At 45.6% G+C, this 27,999-nt stretch overlaps 1 protein-coding gene across 1 annotated transcript in view; it reads left to right on the top strand.

Moving 5' to 3' along the window:
- Positions 1–754: 754 nt before the first annotated feature.
- Lar (tyrosine-protein phosphatase Lar) overlaps positions 755–27,999 on the top strand; it is a 100,409-nt gene continuing 73,164 nt past the window's right edge. The window contains exons 1-8 of the mRNA XM_055075180.2: positions 755–1,153; positions 6,035–6,319; positions 7,396–7,578; positions 9,070–9,180; positions 9,694–9,966; positions 14,204–14,494; positions 19,650–19,750; positions 27,190–27,385. Coding sequence (XP_054931155.2) covers positions 1,087–1,153; positions 6,035–6,319; positions 7,396–7,578; positions 9,070–9,180; positions 9,694–9,966; positions 14,204–14,494; positions 19,650–19,750; positions 27,190–27,385 — 1,507 coding nt within the window. The 5' untranslated portion in view covers positions 755–1,086. The remainder of the gene's footprint in view (positions 1,154–6,034; positions 6,320–7,395; positions 7,579–9,069; positions 9,181–9,693; positions 9,967–14,203; positions 14,495–19,649; positions 19,751–27,189; positions 27,386–27,999) is intronic.

The raw sequence follows: 27,999 nt of genomic DNA, 5'->3' as shown, positions 1-27,999 counted from the left end.
TTGCACGCCCGAGATCTTGGAGAGAAGTCCATATGCATGCACACCCTCCTCTAGTTTATATGCATGATCGCAGGCCGCAATTTGCATTCAGCTCGTAACAAAAAAAAAGTGTCGTTTGCACGTTCTGTTATTCCTGCATTATGCGCCTCCTTTCGCCGTGACCCCCATATATTTTTAAAAGCCATACCCGAACAAATGCGAAAGCACTCGACCGACGGCGCGTTGATGGTCACTTAAACGAGCCGTGAGCTCGGGCGCTTCCAGAAAAGAGCTCGGAGGCGCAATTACGGAGCACTGAAGCGGCCGTCATCAAATATGCACCGCTACACGCCGTGCCGGCCCCGAAGGGTACAGCACACACGCCCTTAGACTCGGGCGTGACAGCGTTATTGATTGCTTTTCAGCGGGCGTTTCTGGACAGTGTCAGGTCCTTTGCTCTTTTCGTCTGGCAACCGCGAGAGAAAAACGCCGTCTCGGCGAATGGCCACCCTGTGCAGAAGGGTGCTCGCCGGCTGTTTATTGATTCCGGCGAGCGGCAAAAGAGTGCAATCTCAGTCGTCATTCTAAGAGGTCGTAAAGTTCGTCTAACCGTACCTCTCTCCTTTATTATTGCTTCCTAAACGATTCGCACTAACCGTCGTTGAAAAGGAAAAAATTGCCTCCGTGTAACCGCGGTTAGTCGCCTGGGTTTCGCGTAACCTTCCGCCAATTGGCGTTGGCGGGGGTTCGGCGTCTCTCTCCGGCCCCCCGCCTGGGTTGTTCGCCTGCTGGTTTGGAGGAGGTGAGGTGGGGACAAAATATCCACACAAGAAAAAGTGCCTGAAACGGCACCCCCTCCACCACCAGCACCTCTAGCCCTGGCGCGGCTAGCGTTAGGCGTATGCCTTATCAAAGTGACGACGTGAACGAACCATCTTTTTTTTTCACCTCCTCGTACAACCTCCGAGAGCCAGCGATGTGAAATTTTAGGAGTGCACGCAGGATAGCGCTTGCCAGAAATGCGGTGTGTCGGCGTGGAGGGTCGTAGTAGTACTACTGCCGCGGTGGACTCTTGATGTGGACGTTTATTCGGATGAGGGGTCCGCTATGCTCTGGCATCTCCTCCAAGCGCTCGTCTGGCTGCAAGTAGCGTCCGCGGTCCTGCCCACCGAAGGTCAGTTCGGCCTCGAATGGCCTTTCCGAACCCCGTGCGTTGTGTCACGCGTCTGTTCGCGGTTTCGATTTCCTTTGAGACGTTGTCGTCCGTGCGGCGCTGGGGACATCCTTCATCGCCGCGGCCGCTGCCATTGGAAGCAACACCGCACGCGCACATGAGAAAGAAAGAAAAAGAAGCGAACGGTTCTGGTGTTGGAGCCATCGTTGCGCTCTGTTTGTCCCCGATTGTTGCCGCGCGCGCATGCACGCACATATAAATACATGCTCGTTGCTTTATTACGGTGCAATAATGTGGCGCCCGTAAATCCCCCGAGCGCTTTCGCGGAGCACCTTTCAGGAGCTGCGCGCGGTTGACACTTGCCGATGACGGCTACGGCTTATACAGGCGCTTTCTGTGTTAGCGCCGGTCCAGACTTGGTTTTGCGTCGGTAATTAAGAGAGTAGAAGCCTTAGCTCAAACTGGCTTCTTGCAGTCGGTAGTTTATTCGAGTGGAAATTCGCTTTTTTCTTTCTTCTTCTTTTGGGGGTGAACGTATCTTTTCGCACCGCAAATTGCCACCAAGCCAATTGCTTACGCCTGCTCGCTGTCCACTACAAGTTTTCTTGTAACTGTTTGCCTCCTGATAAGTAAAACAAATTATCTGCGATGTTTGTATTAACGGACCGTGCGTTGAGCAGTTTTGCTGGGCGTAGTCTACGTCGCACTGCACGGTACTGTTATCTGGGCCGTATCTGGGAGTCGCGCCGGTTGCGCCGAACAGATGTGGGCAAACTGTTCGATGTCCGAGCACAGGCTTCTTATCGGTGGCTACACAGGAGTGTTTTCAGCAGCGGGAATGATAAAATAACCCACGGAAACGCGTTCCATGACGTACGTTGCGCTGAAAGTGGCCGACGTAAACAAATATCCCGTGGAGGACGCGAGTCGACCAGAAACAACCCGACACGCTGCTACGTCGCTGCTTTCATCGTTCATCAGAACCGTTTCATCCCTCTCTCTTTTTAGTACACCTATCTATTTTTCTTAACGCTACATTTGCGTTTCCTACGGTGCTAACGTAAAGCCGTTTGTCGCAATGTTGAAACGCGTCACTGTGACAGAAATTACGAAGTTCCGCGCATCATACTGTGCTGCCATTACACCCGCTAAATTATGAACTTGTTGGTATTTTCACTACCCCTCATCGCCGGGCGCGTTAATGATCACAGCTATCTAAAACAATGGCCAGCATTGTTCTTCTGTTGCTCATCTTTCTTGAGTTCCGCATTATTTGTCATCTTGTGTTGCGTGTACTTACAGCGCTTGCACGTTTTACGCATTAAGGTCATCAGCACACTCGCGAACGTTGCCTCGAACGCTCGTGTCGAACGCTGAAAGGGAGCTAAAAACAAGCGAATACTGCACTTACCTGTTCGCTACAGGGTAATGACGCTGTATTAGCTGCACAGTGTAATTCATTATATGTATTTAGCAAGTATTTAAGAAACTGATGGATTGCGTGGTCCGTCAATTCAATCTGTTCTTGTGCTCCTTTCAGCGATATAAGGCATACTTTTCTATTTGCCTTGTATCACTTAGAGGGCTTGCACATATACCTGTACAATCGTGCAATGTACTTCCTCAGCAACAGGAGTGTGCGCTGAAAACGTAAGATTACTTTTAAGTTATGCATGCCTGTTCTGCTGGGTCATTCTGCGCTGCTGTGGGTCTTTACAAAATTTATCCGAAGGCCTTCGAGCTGGTTCTGGCACTGCGCATGTTGCACTAAATATAGCTCCACAACGGCTGGACCCGCTTTGGCAGACACCTTGGCAGTCGGCACGTGTTGTTTACTGCTGGTTTTTTTTAAAACCTCACTCACGCTTGACTGGTCACGAGTTGAGTACTCAACTATGCGGCTCACTCTCAGTCATGCTTGCCAGTGCGTGGCTGTATGGCGGAAAACGTGGGTGTCTGCTTGCTGCATATTTGGCTTTAGAAGGCCTCCATGCCGGGTGAATACAGGATGTGGCACAGATGTTGCATGCAGACTCAAAAGACGGAAGTTTTCTTCTCTGTCTTCCTTTCCTTACAACTTTTGAAATCATTTCTTGCAGTAATTCTAAACGGACTGTTTTCTTCTCTGTCTTTCTTTCTGCCATTCATATTGAATCAATATGCCAAGCCTTCAGCCATATGTTTTGCATTGTGTGATATCTAACGCAGGGCATCTGAAAGTCTCCTTCTGGTTGTAATGACCACAATATAGCCAAGCTGGCAACAGCTGTTTGTCCTTTGTTATTCTGACATTACAAGGACATTGAACAGCCTAGCAGAAATATATTGATATCCTGAACACTTTGTCGAAGTGCACAAAATGCAACGTTAAAATTTGCAGTGGTATAAAAATTGATTCCCATTTATTTCTAAACATTCCATGAGAGCATCTTGCATTCAAGGTGTGTTATATTGTGAAGGTTATTGTACTAGCGATATCCTGTGGAATGTTTCTCATAAGGAACCCATCAATACAATCATCATAAAGAACAAAGACGAAGGCATTATGTTTTAACCTTATGCAGTCAGCAGAATAAGGTTGGAAGTTGCTGGCAAACCTGCCAAAGTTCGTTTGGTTTCTGGTTGAAGTACATGCAGTGAAAGCACCACTGGACAGAAACAAAATTTATTGGTGTTTCTCATTTTACTTGGTTTTTAGTTGCACAGGAGAATGTATTGCCAATTCACAAATTGTAGCATAACACCCATGTGTTACAATTTGGTAGGAGCATGCTCGAAACTGCAGTTAAGTCACTTTGCGCAGAAATTGCAACAATACGACTAAAGCTGTTTTCGTGTGAAAATGGGTGGAAAGAAACCTCCAAAGCAGACTACATTGAAGGGTTAGGAGAGTTGTGATGAAAGTGAATATTAGACGCAGAAACCTAAAAAATTTTATTTGCTGTCAGCCTCATCTGCAATCCAGGAGTGGAGATTTTTGGGCTAGTTGGTTCGTTGCATCAATTGACGCCATAGCACTGGATTGACACAGACAAAAAAGACGACAGGATGTGCACTATGACTTCAATTGACTGATCTGCAAGTTCTGAAGAGAGGCTTTTCAGCTTTTCTTACCTGTGAAAGTTATTTGGAGGAAAGTAATCTTGGTTTTGTGTTAGCTGGTTCCACTTACTTGTTAATGTGGGGGACTGCCATGAATATTGTTAATAACATCACTGACTTTTACGTTACATTAAAGGGACCCTGAAACACTTCTTGAACATAGCAAAAAAATGTTGCCTATCAGTTAACAAGGCTCCTGTGAACGTGTGAGCCAAATATTGTGGCGCTGCACGCAGCAGAGAATTTGCAATCTTGTGTCAAAAGCAGTGAAATATTGCTTGCTCTGGCCTCCACAATGTCATCACGGGGTGTCATCGCAAGCAGCTATACTTACAACAGCTATTAGCTGACTTCATGATCGCGAGTGCCTTCTCGGTAATGCAATTACAGCTCGTTTGAGTTAAATCAGTACAAAATATATATGTCTCAAAAAGACAGAGATTCCATTTCATTTTTGCACTGCCAGTCTAAACACGACAGTTGCGCGTTGTTGCGTCTGCTGGGAGTGGCCTCCGGGATGAAAAGCTTAGCTCCACAGGTGCCGTCTCATGTTCAACCTTTGGCCACGGCTAGTGGGGCATTGCTCCCGTGCGCCCCCTTGCTGGCTCCCCTGCGTAGCTTCCAGCGTGCTGGAGGAAATGAAAGGATCGCGAAAACCCCTGATTAGCTGGATAACTATGTCTAACTTCACTTGTGTTTTAAGGATTCGAAAAATGTTTGCAGTAGGAGATTCGCGAGGCGACGTACTTCAATATTGATGTCATACTATGATTAGTTGGAAAAGTGTTTCAGGGCCCCTTTAACATATGGAGACCCTGCACCATGTGGTCGTATGAACCACTTTGTCCTCGTACATTTAAATGGCCCGCAATACTTTCTTCGTCTTGGTGCGTAACAGTAACTCTTGACAAACTGAATATGAAATTTACAAAGAGCATCTTGGGCTTACACCGGACGGACAGATAGATGGACACAGCAAACCAAGTTCCAACCTTTCAACTGCTATCCTAGGGATGGCACATGGCATCCTTCCGCAGAGCAAAATGTCATGGCATCGATTCCTGGCAGCGGCAGCCACATTCCGATGGGGACAAAATGCAGAAAGCACTCGTGTATAATTAGATGTAGCTGCACATTCAAGAACATCATGTGATCAAAATCAAATGGGAGTTTTACGTTACAGTTTTCCTCGTAGCTTGCAGTGCAGCTTCGGAAGGTTTAGAGGACAGAAAGCTGAGCAAGTTGGTAGGTACTTGTGGGATGAAAGATTCGGCATTAATGTAATTGTAGTGGCATGCGCATAAGCCAGCCTTCGATTATCCTGCACGCATGCACACACACAAAGGAATTTTCATGTCAGAACTGACATCTGTCAAAAGCACCCATGCGTGCCCCTGATTGACATGTTTCAGCTGCCTTCCTGTAAGAATTCACAAATAGTTTTTGTCTTCTTTTTTCCACCGTTATGTGATCTCTTAGTTGACATTCGGCATTTGTGTTGTACGTTTCGCTCGCCTAACAGCACAAGTACGATGGAAACAGGGACAAGCAGATGACCCGACAAGCATTGACATTATCATAACAGTTGATGTTCAATGTCGGTGCTTTTCCAGTCATTCTCTCATTTCTGTTTTAGTCTTACTCGCACTGTTACGCCAGCCATTCGTACAAACATCCCAAACTCGCATTTCCAGAAAGCCTGTTTCTTTCCTCTTGCTTACATGCTTTATGCGCGTAACCTTCCGATGATTCATGAATTCTTATCGCATTTTTTTACAGACCCGCCAAGCATCGTCATCTTTCCTCGGGATCAGACGGTGGTGACCGGACGGGTGGCGGTGTTTGTCTGCACGGCTGTTGGCAACCCGCGCCCACAGATCGAATGGCGCAAAAACGGCAAACGCGTCTCCACCAACCGCTACACGGTGACCGAGATGACGGGCGGGTCGGTGCTTCGCATCGACCCTGTCCGCGCCGGAAAGGACAATGCCACGTACGAGTGCCTCGCTGAAAATGGTGTTGGCGAGCCCGTTAGGGCTCAGTTCACGCTCACTGTGCTTGAAGGTGAGGGTCGGTCATGCTGTGTACTTTTGACAGATGGCTTTCTAAAGGACACTACAGAGAAGAGTGGTTTCAGCAGTATTAGTGAATCACTTTTTATCATACCTGTAATATGTTCTACAATACCAGTTCTTGCCACGAGGAGAGGCTTGGTAAGCAAGAAAAGAGACCAAAAATGAAAAGTGGTAGGCGACAAAGCCTTGGAATTCCTGCACCAGCTTGCCATGCCATCTTCAACGGGCAGCACAAGACGCCTAAGACAAAAGGCAGGAAACACACAGGATAGCGCTGAACTCGCAACTAACTTGATTAGAAGGCATATACAAACTTATATACTACAACCCATACCCACGTGCTCTCCCATCGATGGCGCCATTTTCAGTGCACAGGCAAAAAACGCAAAAACCCTGTAATCTAATGCTACACTATGAGGCGGTTTAAAAATTCAGATTCACTGTCATACAAATTTAATGATGGCATGCTTACACAATGCAATTCTTCTTTTTCCTGATATAGTAGGCCTCAATAATCTTCCTCGTAGTCTGAGTGTTATGCGCGGAAAGTATTGCGATGTCTTCATGGATTGGAATGCACCCATGCTCAGAGTAATGCCACACGACATTTGAGTAGGCATTACCTGTTAGCGAGCGCCTATGCTCTGACAATCTGATGTTCAGGCATCGACCTCTTTGGCCGATATAGACGGGACCGCAGGAAAATGGGAGCTCGTAAACAACTCTCATTCTACAGTGCACAGGCGGAGCTTAAGAGTTCAGCCTTTCCCAGCATGAGGGGAGGCAGCCTTTGCCAACTTCCTATCAATCTTGCTGCAAATTTTGATCGTCTTGTTATGGGCAGAAAAAAGAACCTTTACATTAAACCTGCCTGCTTTTGTTTGGCACTATATTCGGATTCGCAGTTCTGGGATTGTGGATCTTACAGAAGTTTGCGTTGGCAGGAATTGTTGCTTTGTTGTCTTTTGCCAGGCTCGCCTGACTTTGCTTTTCAAGCTGTTTTGTTATGTTTGGCTTTGTGCAATGGCTCACTATTTCTTTCTCCTTTTTTCTTCACTTCATCAGAGAACCAGATCCCACCAGGCTTCCCGCACTTCAAGCTGCTGCCCAACCTTCAAGGCGTGGAGCGCAACCGCAGCGCGCTGCTTCCCTGCAAAGCCGAGGGAGACCCCGAACCCAAGCTGTCCTGGCTACGAAATGACATCCCTGTTGACATGTCCAATCCACGCTACTCCCTCGCAGCTGCTGGCAAGTTGTCTCTGTGTCTTGGTAGATCAGCAGTCCACGCTGTGGCAGTGAAACCTCGTAATTCTTACTAAGTATACTCGTACTACACTCAATGATGACCTAAGAATTCTGTACGAGTTCCGCCCACAAAACCACACAGCACTTGCCCTCTGAGCATCCATGTTCCGAAACGTACTCTCTAGCGGACGGCAGTAATGAAAGATGTTTGAGCAAGGTTCTGACTGGTGCTGCAGAATTTCCGGGGTGCTTTTTTCGTCGCATACAGTGTCCCAAACGCCGCATTAAGCATCTGAAGAATTTGACTGGCATCACACAAGTAACTGGAGCTGCCTATGCAACCCACTGTCTCCTCTCTGCCAGGCCACGAGTGACGCGAGAATTCATGCAAGTACTAAGTGCAAATAACATGCCCGTATTTAGTACGCTTTGGCGACGTCTCAGAACGTCTCAGATGTCTCAGGCATCGAACTTTTGCAATACCATTGAGAACTATGCCATAGTTGGACTCTGCTTTAACCTGATGGAAATGAGCACAAACCTAATTGACTGACTCATCTAGACAAATTTTATTTGAGACAGACAGTGGCATTCTTGGGTTGTCCCCCGACTGTAGCTGAGAGACATCCGTCCTTGCGAGCTACAGGCTACAGTGCTGTGGATCACTGGGCACCACCACGCCTGGAATCTTGGAACACCATAAAATTTTCGTGGTCTGCTCGCTACATTCTAGGGTTACGGGAAGAACGGCAGTAATGGTTGCCACTACAAAACATAATGGTTTGTCATTTTCTACCGACTTACTCAGTCACAAGAGTTCTGAAAGCCTGCCTTCAACTTTACTGAATTGACTGATGCGCCACCAGTGAGCAAGGAAGTGAAACTTTGATTCAATGCTTCATCGCCTGTCAGCTGTTCAAAAAGTGTTTGATATGGCAGGTCTGGCTGGAAAAGGGTGCCGCTTGAACACATGGCTTTTTTAACTTTGGTTACTGTGCATTCAAGGATTTTGCTCCTTTTTATTTAATCTTCTTTCTTGCTGTGGCAGCCATGAAAAGTGGTGTTTTATTGTGGCATTGCATCAATGTGAAGAGATGGAAATGCACTATGTGGTCCAGAGGAATGGGCTGTTAGTCTCATAGCTATCAAGGGGAAAAATTGGAAACACAAGCTATTTGGTTGCTATAGCTTAAGTGCTCCGTCAGTGGCATTGACGTCAGTGGCACTCAAAGAGAGTCATAGTACTTGGGACAAATGCTTCATGTGCTTGAATTGGTACTCTTTTTTTCATAGGGATTTGTCTAAAATGTCCACATCTTGTCTATTTAGATGTTCATGCCTCCATGCATATTTGTAGCAATAGTAAAACTCAATTGACGCTCAACGATTGTCCAGTCTATTTTGTTTTCTTTTCTGTGCATAATGTACTATCTGCACTACTAGAATGACGAACAGCTCATTCTCACATTGCCACTTGTAATATTCGCTTTGCAGGTTCCCTGCAGATTTTTGATGCCCAGGAGGAAGATCAGGGCAACTACGAATGCATTGCAGAGAACAGCGTTGGCACTGCCATCTCGCCCATGGCAACCCTCTTCGTTCGTGGTAAGTAGACTTGTTCCCCAATGGCCGCTCTTCCAATCCCCACTCTATCCTTTTAGCCTAAAATTTCCTTCTCCATTGGGACACACATTCCTTAATCTCTCCGTTTGTCTGCTCCCTGCCCCATAATCTTTCTCGTGTGGAGGAAGTCTCTCTCTGGAGACTTCCTACACAGGCTGGGGTGGCCCTAACACCTTCAGTGACCTGGGCCTGCGGTCCAACTCCCGGAGACCCTATGAGGTGCCCAAAGTGTGCTACCCTTGATCTGCAGCGGACGTTCACTCTACTCGAGAGAGGACTCCAAGGGCTGCCAAGTTATGAACAGATAAAACAGATATGCATTGTCTCACGTGTGCCGTGTTCGCTAAGCCACAACTGTAGTTTCTATATGAGGAGGGCCTCTATGCCTGCACTGTTTCCGTGTTGAATTACACTTCGTGAGCGCTGTACTCAAGGAATGATCAGGAAGAAGTTGTAAGAGGAGTTCACACTGCGCACGCTTTCGTTTCCCTGCAGTGCGGCGAGTTCCACCATACTTCTCGATCCCTCCGGAGTCTACTTATGAAGTGTCACCGGGCGCCACGCTGAACCTGACGTGCGTGGCCGTGGGATCCCCCATGCCGTTTGTGCGTTGGCGCAAGGGTTCCGTTGACCTGACTTCCGACAGCGAGGTCCCCGTGGGCCGCAACGTCCTGGTGCTAGAAAACATTCGCGAGTCGGCCAATTACACCTGTGTGGCTGGCTCCACACTCGGCAGCATTGAACATGTCTCGCAAGTGCTCGTCCAAGGTGAGGCCGTTAACACTTTGGTTACCAGTCCTATATAAATCGATCAAGTTGATTGAGAATTTTTGTACACGTTGTTAAACATTTCCATTGAAATTTTTTCTACAAGCAACATCATGCAATGTCTGAAATGACGATAGAACTATTCAGGTCTGACAATATTTGGCAGATTGGGGGGGTAGCCTGGAAAAATAAAACATCGGCTGGAGGCATCATTGGAACTAGCCTCCAGTGTCCCTAGCACTTCCGAAATCAAACGATGCAAAATTTTCGCTGTGGTCGACTCAGCCACCTAATTTTTTTTAAATGGCAACATTAGTGAAGACACAAATGATACTGTCGGACTGCCTAATTTTCCGATCTGACGTCTAGGCTGTTTTAACGATCTTTCAAACAACAGTAGGTGCTCATTAACGTGTGCTATTTTGATAATTGCATTCGACTAATGTCAAGTACAATCTTATTGTTCCCCTCGGGGACTGTTTTTATCCATCAGCATTTCAACAGCATATGCAGAAATTACATATTACAAACGCTACTTCCCATTGTGTGAAGTTTTCAGACACACAAGGACGTGCAGTAGATTTTCGACCAACTTTCGACTGAAACTTGACTAGCATTCTAATTTCTTACATTTTAATCACCGCCTGTACAAGTGCCCTTATTCATTATTCTACAATATTGTGCAACACTCCACATTACTGTGGACTACTTTACAGAAACTGAACTAGGCACATGGAGGCTTCAAAACCAGTTCAATGTGCAGTAGACCAGCTTGCTTGCACAGGAAAACTGATTGAACGCCGTAATCAAGTATGAGGAGCATTCTGCATGTTCCATCACCTAACGACAATTGCTTCGTGCACATAAAGAATGCACTAAAAAACGAACCAGCTGCCTGCTGCAATGATTAAAAACGAATGCTCACTGCACATTAGGAACTTACCCAATTTCCCGTTTGTGAAGCTACTGCTTTCCCGCATCTCGTGGGCATCACTATGGCTAGTAAAAGTTGGAAACTAGGAGCCAGGCACATGTTTTGTGCATTTCAGATTTTTTTACTCTCTGTACTTATACTTCAAATAGTAGCTAATTGCTTTCTTTTATATTCCTGGAGATGCTTCTTCGAAGTTTCACATATCTGTTCCCAAGAACTGTTTGAGCAATTATTACTGCTTTACATGTATTTGATATACCAGTGATCAGGCTATAATTCCATGTATCACAGTATACGTTGCAACTGCTTTACATGTATTCAACATACCAGTGATCACGCTATAATTCCATATATCACAGTATACGTTGCAACTACTACGTCTTGAAATGAAGCGTTGAAATATAAACAAACTAAGAATGAGCACATTTCTAGTGGTAAGGAAAGAGTTGAAGGGACTCTGTGCTCCGTTTCGTGCTTGGCATGCAACACTTTGGAAGCCACTCAAGTAGTGCGGTCACAGAAGTCTCACTTCACATGTTCTTTAGGGCAGCTGTATTTAATCTGTGACGCTTTCTTTGGAAGAAATATTTCAGATACAGTCAACTCTCATTATTTCAGCCCCTATGGGACCACAAACTTTTGTTGAGTTACCAAACGACGGCTAAATGAAATTATTCAAATCTTTTTTATACCTTGAAAATGCACAGGGTCACTCTGCGCGAAAGCGGGGTGTAGCAATAAAAAAGGTTTTAAAAAAATAGGTAGCGTATGCCAGTAAGCTGCCAAGAAATAGGTGACGTAGCCTCGTCAAGCGCGTGACTCGCCCTGGCTCACGCTTGGCAGGTTCCGTGCCGAGCGCAATATGTACGCTACATAACTGGCAGTGGAGATGTTGAGGTGAAGGGACGTGGGTGTGGAGAGGAGGCCCAGTGGCCGCTGCCGCTTGGCCAGCAGAGGCTGTAGGTGAAGGGAAGTAGGTGTGAAATGGGACATCGGTTGAGCATTAGGCACGGTGGCTACGCTCTCTCTCCGAGAGCAGCCGCGTCGTCCCGCTTGTGTGCGCCGGTCATTGTCACGTTTGTATCATCCGCGAATGCTTGAGAAACTGTTTGTGTGATCCCAAATCGTAGTGTATTCTATATAACATAGTCGGTCCGAAACATCTCAGAAATTCGTATCATCATGAAATTCGGATCAACCATAATCGTATATTCGAGATTCTACTATATATTTTAGTTGCTAGTGCAACCAGTGCACTGTGGCCGCAAGTCACAGGAATGTCTCTCTGCTGATGCAGTGGCAGATAGGTTCGGACTTGGGATGCCTTCAATGTGGTAATTACAGTCGCTTCCAGATATATAGAATCTGAAGGGGGTCACAATAAAGTTTGATGTATAGATAATTTGATATATCTAATAAAAATTTCATACAAAATATTTCAAGGGGATTTTGCTGCTTTTCGTTACACAATAATTCGTTATATGTGGGTTAGATGTATCAGGGTTCAACTTACATATTTTGTGGCATAAAAGTACGAGACATCCCGGCCACGGCGGCCGCATTTCGATGGGGGCGAAATACAAAAACGCCCGTGTACTTAGATTTGGGTGCACGTTAAAGAACCCCAGGTGGTCCAAATTTCCGGAGTCCTCCACTACGGCGTGCCTCATAATCAGAAAGTGGTTTTGGCACGTAAAACCCCATAATTAATTAAAAGTATGAGACCTAATGTTACATCAAGTTACATGATGCCGTACCTACGTCTTTCATAGGTGGTGCACTATGTCTTGGTTGCAAATGTTGGTACTGAGAGAAGTATACCTAGCTTTCACAGAGTTGCCAGCTATGTACGAAACTAAGTATAGAAAAAGACACTAAATCAATTTAGTCTGATAAAACATTCTTTTAAAACCCTACTTTCATTCATTGATTTTGCTGGAAAAAAGAAAGGTTAGTTGTTTACTGCTAAACATAAAGGCCAAACATTCCTCTCGTGAAGGTCGGGTCAAGCGTTCTGTGCCTGATAAGTCAGTGTGATGTTATGGATTTCAAAGTGTTTTCTCACATTTGGGTCTCCTTTTTTGTTTTTTTTTTTTTTACCCGACAGCGTTAAGGAGCTCGTGTCGCAGAAAAGCCGGTGTCGTCGGCGTCGGCGGCGTTGGTCGTGAGCGATAAATCCCAGCAGGCACTTCATGAATAAAAAACAACTTGCAAGATGGGCTGGGTGGGAATCAAACCAGGGTCTCCGGAGTGTGAGACGGAGACGTTACCACTGAGCCACGAGTTCGATGCTTCAAAGCGGTACAAAAGCGCCTCTAGTGAACGCGGTGTTGCCTTAGAAACGAGCTGTTTCTAAGGCTCAGGCGTGCGTCGCTTGCTCAGGCGCACATTTCGTTGTCGCGCCGAACGATGCGTTGCTCGACGCTCACAGCGTTCGATGCGGGGCGCGTAGTCGCTGCACCGTAGCCCATTGTCTTACACCCCTTGGCGGGTTGACGGGAACGCTGTCGCGTTCCACTCTTGAAGGTGAAGCTTAAGCGTCCTCCTTTTTTTTTTTTTTTTTTTTTGTAGCTCAGGAAAGGTTTTCTAAACTTGCTTGTTGGGGTCTTTGAGTTCTCGAGAATGTGAAAATGTGGTCCTCCTTTAACAATAAATAGTAAAAGTAGACCCGGCTAGATGCTGTTGCAATCGATTGAATCGACAGTAAGCTACTTTGGGAACTTCAAAGCTGCGGTGCCACTAGTTTTTGGTTTTTGCCTCCTTTTTGGCTCGCCAAGCCTCCCCTCATGACAAGTATGGCTGTTTTTCTATAGCAGAAATGTAATTTAATAACAGAGATTAACTTGAAATTCCTCTCTAATGTCCCTTTAAATACGGTTAAACCTCACTATAATAAAGTAACTTCCGACATGACATTTACCTTGGTAATGCTGTTAATCGAGCTAGTTGGTCACTAGATTCCTGACTCGTGTTACCAGCACAGCAAAAATGGAACACAAAGAGTAAAATACAGACAACACAAACAGCGGTGGTGGTTTCCAGTGTTCATGATCTCTGTTCTTTGTGTTCCATTTGTAATTCACTGGTAACGTAAATCGAAAATGCCTTCGTTATATCTTCTATTAGCTATAAGCATATACTCAGTATGCATTTATAGCAGCAACGAGTGTAATAGATTTACTTTGTTAAATATTCATATCAACGTTTGGCTGTAATGTCACTCAAGCGTTGTCTCCCCTCAAGCTCTGCCATGCTAGGCATCAGTTTGTTTCATTATCTGCTCTTCCTTCCTTCCCACATCAGCACTGCCCCGGCCACCTACCAACCTGGCCGTCTCCGACGTAACAGCCACTTCAGTGCGGCTGTCGTGGTCATACGAGGGCAGCGGCTCGGACAACATTCGCTATTACGTGGTGCAATACAAGCCACGTCAAGCCAATCGCGAGTACAGCGAGACGAGTGGCATCACCATGCCGTATCACCACGTCAGGGACCTCAGTCCCTACACGGAGTACGAGTTCTACGTCATCGCCGTCAACGACCTGGGTCGGGGCTCCCCCACCGTACCCGTCACCGTCACGACGGGGGAAACAGGTTGGCTTTGAATGGCTTCGACTTGGCAGGAATTCATTTGTGATTGGATTGGCATAGAGGCTGCTGATAAGGCCAAACTTTGGCATTTATTGCAGGTGCGTGCATTTAGTGTAGTAATACTAGTAGCATATGGGAAAATTTAGCCCAGCAGACATGCAGGCAGTTGCCCCACCCATGTTCCTCTGTCCATACAGAAGGTGCATCATGTTACCATTTGGACTCGAGGCCTGTGTCCTCTGTAACGTGAGAAAAGTGTCCCTGACACCTTCTGCGAGCAAACCTAGAGCCTTCCGTAACAATCAGTCGTGAAGCACTCTCCACGTCATAATCATTGTCTATGGAGATGAGGCTTGAGTGATTTGCACTCTGTCTTACACAGATTATGGTGTAACAGGATATGTGACGTGCTGCCAGTAGCATTGCCGTAAGCACAGAGCAAAGGTGAGCCATTGCCTGTCTTACACACTGAAGTTCACAGGCAACATAGCAACCGTGCATTCATGCACTATATGCCTTTTGTAACACATGGCGATTTGGTAAACTACTTTTGTAGAAGAAGAAATGCAACTTGTGATGCCTGAGGAACAATAAGCCTTTAGTATTGACGAGTGTTGCCTACAGGCAACATACCAGAAAATTTTTTCTTGATGATTTTGGGTATGGAGTACGAAGTTTCTGGCTAAATGTCTTCGGCCAGCACCGAATGAAAGGCAGCAAGCGTGACCTGTTGGTTTCCCGGAACACAGGAAAAGGATGAAGTTTGGCACGCGACTTGCTTTGTTGTGATGGTCAGAGGAGACAGATCGATGCAAGATCTGTAGCTGCAGTGGTGTCGCACCTGTGATGTGCACCTATGGTTCACTTATGGCGAGAGCTGCCTCTACAAATTTTGAGAGCCATAGGTGATTTGGAGTGAAGTCACTCTTAGTTTTATTTCCTGGTGTTTTCCATCTATTGCTGAATAAGTTTCAGAACATCATCTTCGTTTCATTGATTATGCTTATTATTGACGTGTTTTGCACAGTTAGACAGAAAATAAGCATTTTTTTTTTTTCAGGCATTTTTATGTATCATTATTAATGTGCTAAAAATAGAATTTCGCCAAGCTGGTGTGAACTAATTATGTAAAACAGTTTTTGCTAGAGCATGTAAGGTTTGGGTTACTCATTGCTTCATCTGCATGGAGGTGTATTTTCAAGTCTAGTTTGTTCATTCTCTGGCTTTTGTGCGATAGTGTTGAACATTTTATGACACGGAAAATGCTTGTGCTGTCTGTGATAACACTAGTCAATTTTGTTACCTGACACCTTTGTGCAAATCGAAGAGTAGAGGCTTGAGCATTTAGCGGGGTTTTAAGAATTTAACCTGACAAGTATGGAATGGAATGGCTTATATTTAAGAGCGCATAATGCATGGTTCACTTCTGGTCAGTATTGTGTGCATCGACCGGTTTCCTATTCAAGTTTGTGTGTTGCTGCCCATAGTCTGGTCTTTGGTTATAATAATCAGAATTAGGCACAGTCCACTTTGATTTTGAGATAACCCACTTGTGTTAATTGCTTCTTTCTTAAGCACTGGTTAATTCAACCTGGTCAGCTTTCATAAACTAGGAAAATCTTTTATCGCTCTTGCAAGTTGAAGTGGTCCATGTCATGTAATTCAGAGCTGCAGTCACATGACATTTGCATGTACCGATTACCACCAGCTACTCTGAAAAGTTGCATTATTTTATTTTTAATCATTGAGCATATGGTTTCACAATCTTACTATGCAAATCATACAAAAGTGTTGCATTTACATTGAGTTACAACTTTTAAGTCACAACCAAACAGGAAAAAAAAGAAAGAAATATGACACAAGCGATTTCTTTTAGCTAATGACCCTAGCCGATAAAGCTCCAAAATGAGGTTGCTTTAGGAAAGATTACTTTTAAGAAGGTTCACCCTATATTTATATTCCCATTGTGATCCAGTGACCTCTTCATTTTTTCATAGCAAGTGAACAATATTATAGAAGAGCCTCAATCCTGACTTTTGCCTTCATTCTTCTGTGAGAGCTCCCATACTAATGTTTGTGTTTTGGCATTTGAGACCTGTTGCCTCTCTGGTTCCATGTGTTGTCTGAAAGTCATACAAACAAGATAAAAGTGTTCACAGGAAGTTGGAGGCTTGAAGAAGTGACTAGGAGCAGTGGCCAAACAAGAGAAGCCTCAGCCTGGAGTCGACGTTATCACAAGGGAACCTGTCTTCGTTGGAGTGTAGCCCTAAGACAAGTTTCCTTGTTCAAACCGTGGCTCTGCCCTTGAGGCTTTCTTTGCTTGGCCACTGTCGACCATTCAAAAAGTCACACCGCATTGCATTGCTGCTGCCTCAGAGGATCTAAAGCACTGCTTTTCATTTGCTGTTGTCGGTTGTGCCGAGTGACTGATGCGCGAAGCTGCTGCCGCTGCCGCCATTGCCGCTGCTGCAGCTAGCTTCTGCTTGTGTGTGTGTGCTGCCGTAATGACTGCGCCTTCATTCCGTTCTCTCTTTCTCGCTTCCCCCTTTCACTGTGTCCTCGTCCCCTCTCTCGTCTCGTTGGCTGCCTTGTCGTTCTCCCTCGCCTCCCGTAAACATCAGCGGATCTGGCTGGAGGGAGCAGTAAGTGCCAGCACTGCTTGGGCCAGATGCTTTGTCTCGCATTTTCTCAAACCATCCCTCCTCCCCCTTTTCCCTTATTCCCTTGGAGCCCCTTCCATTTCTCTTTCTTTGCTGTTTTTTTACGAGGGTAGCGCTGGATAGCTTTAGCAGGGCCTAGCCGGTGCACGGCAGGCAGTGCGAAGGAGGATGCATGCCCCAAAATCGCTGCGTTAGTGCTTTGCTCCTCTCGATGCTAGTTGTTGCTGAGCTGACCAAGGGCCGCTATGACGGCTTGCATCACCTTTGATTTCGGTTATCACTGTGATATGCTAATCTGTGCAACATTGCCAATGATGACTGACCTTCACAACATTGTCTGGTGGAGAATTGCAACGTTTGATGGTATGGATCAAGAAAAAAAGAAAATAGAGCGATGTCACTGCCTGTAGGTGAGGATAGAAAATCTGCAACGCAAATTTGCGGTGAATGGCTTCTGTCCTAGAGTAGCAATGAAGATACTCTTGCAATTACATATTTGCAAAGCAGCTCATATTTGCAAAGCAGCTCTTGGCAGAACTTTAATGCATTGCAGGATGACAAGAAATGTCAGGGAAAAAAGAAGAAGCAAGACAAAAAAACAAAGCATATTGTAGGGGCCATAGATTGTGTCGGCACGGTGGAGAGATACCAGCATAGACTTATGCCAGGAAATGTGCACATAAAGAGTAGCTCTGATGGCGGCACTATGCTTAACTAACTATGCTTAACTGAAGTGCATAGAGCCGTTGTCGCAATCAGATTCTACTTGTCTGTTGTTGTAAACTTGTCGATGGGAACACAATCCCCCCAAAGGAATTTTTCACACCTTCTTTTTCCGAAGGTATTGGTGTTGTGACACAGGAATGTATTTAGTACATTATGGTTGATCACAGTGTCAAGATGGGGGCCAGTAGAGCTGCTTTTCCTGATACGTCTTTCAATATTCTGGTGCACGTTTGGTATGTTATCACTGTGCTAGAACACACTTTCGACAAGCACTTCAAAGAGCAGAAGAAAGAAAGTTTACTCTGTAGCTTCAATTTTAGCCCCAGGTCCATGTGGATTTCTTTTCTTTTTTTCTTTTCCTCTCCTGCTTCTATATCCCTGTTGTTCCTAATTCCTCCTCATTCACATTAATTTTTCTCTTTGACTCAGCTGTATTGAGTAACAAAAAGCCTACATTGGTCATGCTCTCTATCCACAATCTTTTGGATGTGGAAATCGGTGGGCTGCTACAATTCTGTGACTCTTGCTTGTACATTATGTGGTGATGACATAAAACTGAAATTGGCTGTATTTTTTGAAATGTTTGTTCAGGGACTGATTGATGCTCAAAGTTAAGTGTCAGATCATTCCTCCCAGTAAAAGTAAAGGTCACACAAGACTATTTCATGGTGTTTCAGTGGAACATTGTTGTATGCTGTAGTAGTTGGTTGTCAAAGTTGGCGAGTTAGAAGACGTTTCTCTATGAACATCCTAAACAGTTTCTCATTGCCTGAATATAAAACTGTAATTTTATGCATAGTATAACCCTTTGCATAGAGTCCACGAATCCAGTTAGACTCTTCAGGGGAAAAGAAATTTGCATAGAACACGCAGGAACTGTGTACAAGCATCCAGTTGCAAAATTTAGAGCAGTAAGTGGTATCTCTTGCGAACAGCTTTGCAAAGAACATATTAGAACAGATCATTTGCATGACTGTTAAGCCAGCTTTTCTACAAGACATATTGCCTACCTTATGATGAGTAGTGCAAAAGTCAAAATTTTGGAGTATTGGAGCTGACACAGTGGCTCATTGTTTTTAAGAATAAGGCCTAGCTAGTTCTATTCCTGGCCATGTGGATGGAATCGCAAAAACATTTTCACATACCTATATGATGTGCACGTTGAAAGAATCCCAGGTGATCAAAATAACCTCTAGATCTCCTTTAAGGCATGTCTCTTTGCCCTGCTGTTGCTTCAGGATGTTAAACCCCATGAATCAAGCCATAAATGATTGGTTATGTACAGTCAGCATCATAATTTTGCGAACCATGGAATCTAAAAAAAAAAAAAGCTTAATTAGTATTTTCATAGACTCGCATACAGATTTCCAACCTGTAATATTATGTAAACAACATTTAGTGTTTCATGGTTTTACTGGTTATGGTCACGAACTGCTCAAAAATGGAGTATTTTCTGAGATCTCGCGGTCTGCAAACCTATTATACTGACACAGAAAGAAGTGTAATGTGGTGGATGATGTAGGCATGGCTTCCCTGATGAAAATCGCATCCAGAAGCGAAGTAGTAGCATGCACAGCTTGTACTTCGTCTTTTTTTGAACAGTGACCTGTAGTCACCATCAGTCAATCCAAATTGCAATTGTAAAGAAGAACCCTCGCAAGTTAAGACAAGGATACGAGCTCACTTTTCTGTTGGGCTATTTAACTTGATTGTAGTGAGCTTCTTTTCTAACTTGTTTTCCTCAGCCGACCATTTTCCACTTTGACTTTCAGAGCCCGGCAGCGCACCTCGAAACTTACAAGCACGAACCTTGAGCTCAAGTACTGTGGTCGTTCAGTGGGACCCTCCGAAGGAGCCAAATGGCCAGGTCATGGTGAGTATTTGTGGCCAAGGTTCATGCAATTCTTTGAAACATGATACTGACATGGAAAGAAGTACAGTTAAACCTCGGTAAAACGAACGTCAATATAATGAAATTATTGATGTAATGAAGTATTTAACTTTTCTTAACCTCCTGTCCATAGAACACTGTGTATATTGAACCTCAATGTAAAGAAGTGTGTTTGTATGCGATTTCAGTATAACGAAATTTTACTGCTGCCGCAAACTAATACGAAGGCAATATACGGAAACTTCCTTGGACGCGGGTGGTGAAAGAATTTCATTGCAAGCAGCTGCTCACAAACGTGCCTCTCAAATCGTGAGCCCTGTGAGAGGAGCGACCACTGAAATGGAGCCCCAGCTTGTTCCGTTTAAAGTCCAACTGTGACAAGATCCTATGGCACCCCGCGCTCTGTGTGCTTTAGCTGCCAGTGAAAGCTTGCGAGGGTGAGACAAGAAAGAAGGTGGTTTCGCAAGTGCCACCTTTCCGCGCGAGAACAGGGAAAGAGGGGAGGGGAGCGAGCTCGCGGTAATGCGATCAAGCGCATGCAAGGATGGGGGGTGAGGGGGTCGGGAGCAGAGTGGGGGACAAGTTGGCGCACGTCTCGGTTTCTGGCGCATGGCTGTAAGCGTGGCTGAGCACATACGCAGCCGCACACCCTGCTTTAAAAATAATCTGCCGCGTGTGCAAAATGTGGGCATGCCAAAACGCCGTGGCATCATGTAAGCTATCTTCCCGCGCATTTAGTATTGTAGGTTGCGTAATCTCGAGTTTCGGCGTCCCATTGGAGAGAGCGGCAGACAAAGCATTCGCTCTCCGCTGCCGGCACTTTTCAGGATAGCGTCTTCCCAATGTGGGCGACGCTACCAGCCGTTGGAGCTGATTGCACGTCAAAGTGTGGCTGGCCTCTCTTAATTCGTACCGGTGATGTGAAGATATCGACGTGGTATGAAGCCGTATCAATTGTCGCAGACTCCAAAATTCACCAAAAAGAATTGTTTTCTCATTCAAATTTTGCTTTTTTCGATTGTTCAATAATTTAGAAAATTCTGTGGCCTTATTTTGTGTGAAAAATCTACCGGCGACTGTAGCTACTTGCATAAAAGGTTGAATTTCAATACAACGAAATTTCAATATAACAAAGCAAATTGCCGATTTTGCCGGCTTCGTTACATCAAGGTTTAACTGTACAGTGCAGTCCACTTATAACAATATCTAGAAAGATGAAAAATATGATTGTTATAACCAATGATCGTTATATCTGGACTGCAGTTATTTAAAAAAAAAACACGGAACATACCTTTGCAGCTTTGAATTCGCTACTTGCTCTAAAGAATAGATGATGTAGTAAGTAGGCTGTGAAAAAGAAACTTTATTTCTAGAACCAATGACCGTGTCAAGGGTTAGGTGCGCTGAAATAGTCCGAAATCTGCACTTGCTTTTGCGGCAGCTTCAGCTTCACAACCGCGGTGTGCATGGATTCCAGCTTCTGCGCGAACACTGGCGGCAATCCTTTAGCATGCATAAAATCAATTAAGGGGGGACACCCCACTTAAATTGTTATTTTTTATTTGTGGCCACAATTTGATAAAACTTCCATCACTTATGTATTTTGACATGCTGATTTCAAATATTCAATTGGTTTTCCCATGCAACAAGTACTTTTCAAAATATAAGCAATTCATGTTTTTTTGTATGGACTAATTTGGAGGCAAGTTCTCTCTACAATGCTGGCTGTTAATGAAGGAGACTGGCACATCAAAATGATGTTGAATGATCAGAGGTTGCAGTGCTACAAGAATGAATGTTCTAAACTGATTTATGCCGAGGTTACAGCATGTCAAGCTTTTGTAAGCAGAAGGCATTACTGAAACCCTGGAGAAACTATTACTTTTTCAAAATTTCTGTAATGATATTTGTTCACATTTTAGGCCTACTGCACTCCCAATTTGTCCACCTTTCTGATGAAAAAAGAATTATTGCAATAAGATGAGTAGAACCAGAGATATTGTCACTCCAAAACTACACTACCATCAAAAATGCCGTTTTGAGAAAACGAGAAAAACATTTCAGGACATGTTCATAGTGATTACGGCAAATGCTTGAATACTAAATTGATCAAGGATGATACAGGGGTCCAACCAGGCAAGAATGAAACTTTCGCTTCGTTAGGGGGGACACTAATTCAAATAATGTTCATGATGTTTTCCATCAATATTCATGAAACTTTCCATTCTTGTTAAGACTTTTGTGATGATTTGAAATATGCAATTATTTTTCCAATAGGCCATTTAGTTCTGAAGATAAATGAAATTCATTGTTCATAATTTGCAGAAACAATAGGGGGAAAAATGCGCTACGAAATTCGTATTGGCACATGCCTGGGTACTAGAAAACATAAGGAACATAATGGTAGGAATACTATTTTGATATATCAAATATTAGTAATTTTATAGCAATTCAATCTTTACTGTTCGAATTCTGGCTACCCTACTGTCTGATCTAAAGCAGAATTGAAAATTTTTAAAGCATAAATTCCAAAATCTGACCCTACATTGTGTACAAGTGAAAAGTCGGTGTTTTGAGAAAACGAGAAAAAAGGAATACATTCACTTTTAATCAAAAGTACAGAAATAATTTTGCATTACTTTGCAGTGAAAGTGACTAAAAGCCACCAGGAATGTAGTCGCTCTGACCACGGCCACCCAAATGCGGCAAAAACATCGTTTAGCGCCGTTCGCCGATTCCCGGTGACTTGCATCGCGCGCGCGGCGAGGTTGTTCACGAGGGTCGAGCTCCATGCCGACGCGATATCGCCGCAACACGCGCACGTGATAACGATCTTTATGGCGAGGCCAGATTACCGTTCGCTTTTGCCTACTGCGACGCTGCCGCCGCACACCTTGCACTTGACGACATCAGTCCGCTCACGGGGTCCTACTGAGGAAAGCGAAGCCTGCCTCGGCGTCGACTGGCGCGGCTGCAACGCCGTCGGCGCGAGTGAGCAAATCCAACACCCGCTTTGTTGCTGACGTTGACGCAAGAACTCGAAGTTTTTTTTGAGCATTCATCTCCCTCTGCAACAAATCCGCACGCTGCAACATTGCAGTGTCACGCCGAACGCGGCCGCTGTCCGTAACGATTTCACTCATTTGTGAGCTGGCTAGGCCTACTTCGGCATCGTCCGCGGTTTCGGCATCATTTGCGGTTGGCGGCGAGCTACTCTCGATGCTTTCAGAAGGAATGGAGCGCTTTTGAAAGTTATAAGCTGATCGCTTCTTCTTTTTGCCGAACTTGTGCCTCGTGGCGAACTTTCCCGGTGGATCGGACATCGTTGGGCATGGTGCCAACAAACCTACGAGACGCGCAGTCGCGTCGCCTGCGGAGTGGAGCAGACGATGGGAACCTCGCGCAGCCAACCACAGCGCGCGTTTTTGGTCACGTGCGCTAGTCAACGAATCGGATCGCGCGTTCGGGCTTTTTTTCTATCCGGATTTCAACGTCACTGGCGTATCGACGGAGTCACTTTTGGCGGTAAATTAAAGAAGGAAGGCTCCTGTTTCCAATGAGACCAAGATGGCTGCGATCGCGCGCGTAGAAAAATAGCTACGCGCCGCGATAAAAAGGGCTGTTTTTGCGCGGAATTCAGCTCACAGTGATGTTATAAATTGATATTGCGGACGAAATACTCTTCCCCGAGATTCGAAACTTGGTGAATTAAAGGAATATTAGCTGTAGATATCGAAAATTTCGTTTTCAAAAAATCGATGTTTTCGCGATTTTTTCGCCGCAAAGAGCCGTGTCCCCCCTTAAGGAGTCGATCGATGACAGTGCACTTTGCGTGGACATCGAGGTCGGGGTCAAGGAGCCACTGTCAATCTCGTTGTCACTGTCGCTGCTGCCATCGCCACCGTCACACAACTTTTCCGTCTGTCGAGACAGCACATCTTCGGCGATCGCCTCGTAGGTGACCTCATTGCAGAACGAGGCAGCACTGTCTGCAGTCAAAAACTCCTCCTTCGACGCACCACCTGTCACCAGTAGGAACAACCTCCCAGAGCTCGGTTATGTCAGTGGCTTCCACCGTGTTGGTCTCAGGTGTTGGTCTCAGTGGGTTGGGGAAGTTCGTCCTTGTGCACAAAGCCCGACTTTTTGAAGCAATCGTTGATGAACCACTGGTAAAGCACCTCTTCAACATCGGCGTACAAAGGGTCTCTAACCCTTTTCCGCTGATCGGCATGGCCGCTGATAGCTCCTGCCTTCACAATCGCGGTGCTCCCGGTTTTCGAGATGGTTGATATCATTAACTGGGCGAGCTCATACTTTTTCACAAGGGCACTCACCTTGAAGCCACATCGAGAGACCTGCAAAATATCCATCTTCACATTTACATTTCATTCACATTTACATTATGAATCCACTGTCCACTGCATTCACAATACATTGTCAATATTACCTTTTAGCATGGCGCTCTTTGGCCATACTTGGCCCTTGCGCCAAAAAACACCACATATCATCATCATCCATCTTCGTGTCAAGCGACACAGCTTTGCGCTTTGTCAGCGCCATCTTCGAACTGGGTTGAACCGTTGGTTGCACGCTGCTTCGGTGGCGCCAGCCTGCTATCGCGAGAGAGAGACGCTTTGCTTGTCGCTTTTTTTTTTTTCTTTCTCTCTCTTTCGGAGCGACTGTGGCCGACGCGCATGAAGCAGCTAGCGCCATCTTGTGGCGCGCTACGCCTACTCGGCTATTCTCCGGAGCGCGTGCGGGGTGGGACGCGCTGCGTGGTAATGGCGGCAGATACGAACTTACGGAGGTAAACATCGCCTCGTCTCAACATAGTTCGTTTCAGGGAACTAAGCAACGCAAATGTTACGATTATTTGGCACGGAAAACGCCGTCCAGACGGCAAAATTTTGATCGTTGTATCCGATATTCAGTGAATAACCTATCGTTATAAATGGTTTTTTCCCCATAGACCTAATGCATAAAATGACACTCTCATGTCGACCCATCATTATAATCGATATACAGTCGCCGACCGTTTATTCGGACCTCACGGGGACTGTGGAAATGTCCGAATAAACAGGTGTCCGAAAAAGCGGATTACGAAAAAAAAAAATGAAAGCCTTTATTTCCACGCACTTATTCGGGCTCGGCAGTATGCTTGAAGAAATCGTGAGTGCGCCGTTGCACGCTGTTCCATTTACGCGCAATCAGATAAGCCTGAATCTCGGAGAGGGTTGAACGGTCACTATAGGCGGCTGAAAGCACAGTCACTGCTTGTGCACACTCCGCATGCGACGGCAGCGTAGCACATGGTGCATCATCTTCCGACTCGGAGTCATCGTCCGGCGGTGCAGCAGAAACCTGACGAATGATCTCGCCGTCGTCGAGTTCTGCGCATGTCAGTACAGCAGTGTCAGCACCTGTGAAACTGTCAAATGAGACGGTGTCCGGAATCGCAATGCAACCACTGCGCAGGTTTCGGCAGAACATTTTCCGCGTCAGTAGGGAGCACATCGGAAGGCGACAAATCTTAGGCCTCCCGGCACCCGCTTGCCGGCATTCCCCAGCGCATTCTGCGCGGGCACAGTCGGCGCCATTAGACACTTGACGCGATGTTTCCGTACGCCGCGTTGGATCACCGAAACCTCGACACAGCACAAAGCAAACACCACCGTGCCGACATCAGTCGCACTAACGAAAAACGTGGCCTGCTCGCAGCGTCGCGTGCGATAGAAATAAATCAGCTGCTGGATTGTCTTGACATGGCTTACTAAGCTGAAACCGGAACTGCTGTACGGCCACTCTATCGAACCAGGCAGAAACGATGATAATGAGCGGGGATTTCCAGTAGCGCCACTTCGTGGGACAGCAAGGAGGCCCCATTCAAAACAAAAATGGCGTTCAGCAAGTCGAACTATGTGCCGGTCAGAGTCGGTGCATGATGCCCTCGATCGAGTTGGCTCAAGGAGTGTCCGAAAAATCGGACGAGAGGTTGCAAGGTGTCCGAACTTTCGGCAGTTGTTATACATTATGGTCTATGGGGAGAATGGCGGTGCCGCGAAGCTGACCGAATAATCGGGCATGTCCGAATTTTTGGAGTCCGGAAAATCGGTCGGCGACTGTATTGTTATATGTTGTATCGTTATGAGTGGACTACACTGTATATTATGGTGGATGATGTGGGTGTGACTTTGCTGATGGAAATCACATCCAGAAGTGAAGTGCTAGCGTGCACAGTAACCTCAGTCAGTCATTTTTGGCAGCACGTTCTCTTCCACTTGAGGCACTGACCATTGGAGCAGTTTTTGCGTGTTTAACCGTCATAGACCCTTTAACTTCTTACAGGTCCTTCACGAACTTGCTCACTTGTGTAACCCATTGCACATGGAGTTAAATTTTCGCTCATTAGTGTGCCTTGGATACATTTTGCAGATTTTGTGGCCAATTCACTGCTAGATATCAAACATAAAACCTAGATGCAGTTATCATGACACCCTGCATGAGTCATAATGCGGCAACGTGTCTTCAGACAAGCTGTGTTCCTCCCTTGGGGTCACAATAGACATGCATCTGAGAGCACACGCTCATGTGAGGGGCCTTATATCAGTAAATGTACACACAGATTTGTGCAACAAAGCCAACGAACTAAAACAAGTTAGCGATCACCATGAGCAGCAGCAGACCTAAATTTACTGAGCTGAAGCACCAAATTCATATCATTCTGCATAGAAGCTGAGCTTGAAAAAACAGGCATGAGTAACGACAACAGCCTTACGTTCACCTTCTTTCGTGTGTAGGTCTGCTTCTTCAGCGTAACTCTCTTACATAGGAATGTTTACCCAACTCATCCGACAGCAGATCTCGTGAATCAGTAGTAAGGCAAATGACTTAGTGAAGTGTCACAATCCGAATCCATACCATTCCCCACGTTAGGGGAATGTCACACCATTCCCCTAACGAATCTGTGCTGCAGAAGCCGCAAAGCACATGAAGTTTCATGACGGGTAAAATCGAAGTTGTGGTTCGTTTGTCATCCACGCAACTGCAGCACGGAGCTGCTACAACTACAGCATCCATCTGGCTGTAGCACATATCTACTTTGTAGCTTCGGGCTACAGTTGGCTGGATAAGAATTTTTGCTTTCATTTCTCTGAGTGTTAAACGATTGTAACAAGCTCTTTTCCAGTAAGCCTATGCAAAGCTCTATGGCATTTAAAATAAAAGCAGGAACAGCGCAAGACAAGATGAGCGAGTAAAGAGCACAGGACAGAGTGCTGACTAGGTTGCTAGTCAGCGCTCTGTCCTGTGCTCTTTACTCGCTCGTTCTGTGTCGCGCCTTTCTTGTTTTTATTCTAAAGATGAACCAACCAGCCCCATTGAACACACTGCTAAAGCTCTATGGCCTTTGCCGTTCATTGCAGGGCTACAATGTGTACTACACGACTCAGCCTAGCATCCCGACGCAGTCATGGAATGCACAAACAGTTGACAACAACCAGTTGACAACCATCAGCAATCTGACCCCACAGACCATCTACACTATACGGGTGCAGGCCTTCACCAGCCGCGGCCCAGGTCCCTTCTCGTCGCCCGTGCAAGTCAAGACCCAGCAGGGCGGTGAGCATGGCTGTTCACACTACTGCAACATTTCGGAGGTTAAAACTTGGTGACTGAATCAATGAATGAATCACTCAATCAATCAATCGATCTGAAAGGGAGATCTATTTTTTTACATAATGCAGTTTAGATTGCTTACAATGTGACTGCTTATACTGCAGAACAGGCTAAAATGCAGCCTTTTGTACTCCCATTCACCCTCCCACAGAAATCCATATATCCACATAGTGCTTGTAGTGCAGCAGTATGAGGCAGAGTGCCAGTTATAATCTGGCTTCCGCGAGAAAATCTTGCGCAGAAGCATGGTAGCGAGCGCATTTCTCAACGAGGTGCACCGGCCAATGGGATGGTAGAGCAATGAGGGAAACACAGGGACGGAGGAGGAGACATGGAGCAAACAAACAAGGAAACAGAGAAAAAAATTGCCATGGTTGAACCTGGTTAAACCAAGTTTGTCGAGCGATAGCATTTTTTTGCTTGCTTTGGGAACGGACACAGATGTTGCTTGGCGCTGTCGGCAACTACAGCATCTACAATTGCACCACAAGACAACACACAGATGCTGCTCAGCGCTGCAGCAGCAGCGACGCCGTCGCCACACAATCTTAGCCCAC

The sequence above is a fragment of the Dermacentor andersoni genome, chromosome 11 (genome assembly GCF_023375885.2).
Source record: "Dermacentor andersoni chromosome 11, qqDerAnde1_hic_scaffold, whole genome shotgun sequence".
Lineage (NCBI taxonomy): Eukaryota > Metazoa > Arthropoda > Arachnida > Ixodida > Ixodidae > Dermacentor > Dermacentor andersoni.
Note: the sequence above shows the minus strand (reverse complement) of the source record. Positions and strands in the feature narration are given on the sequence as shown.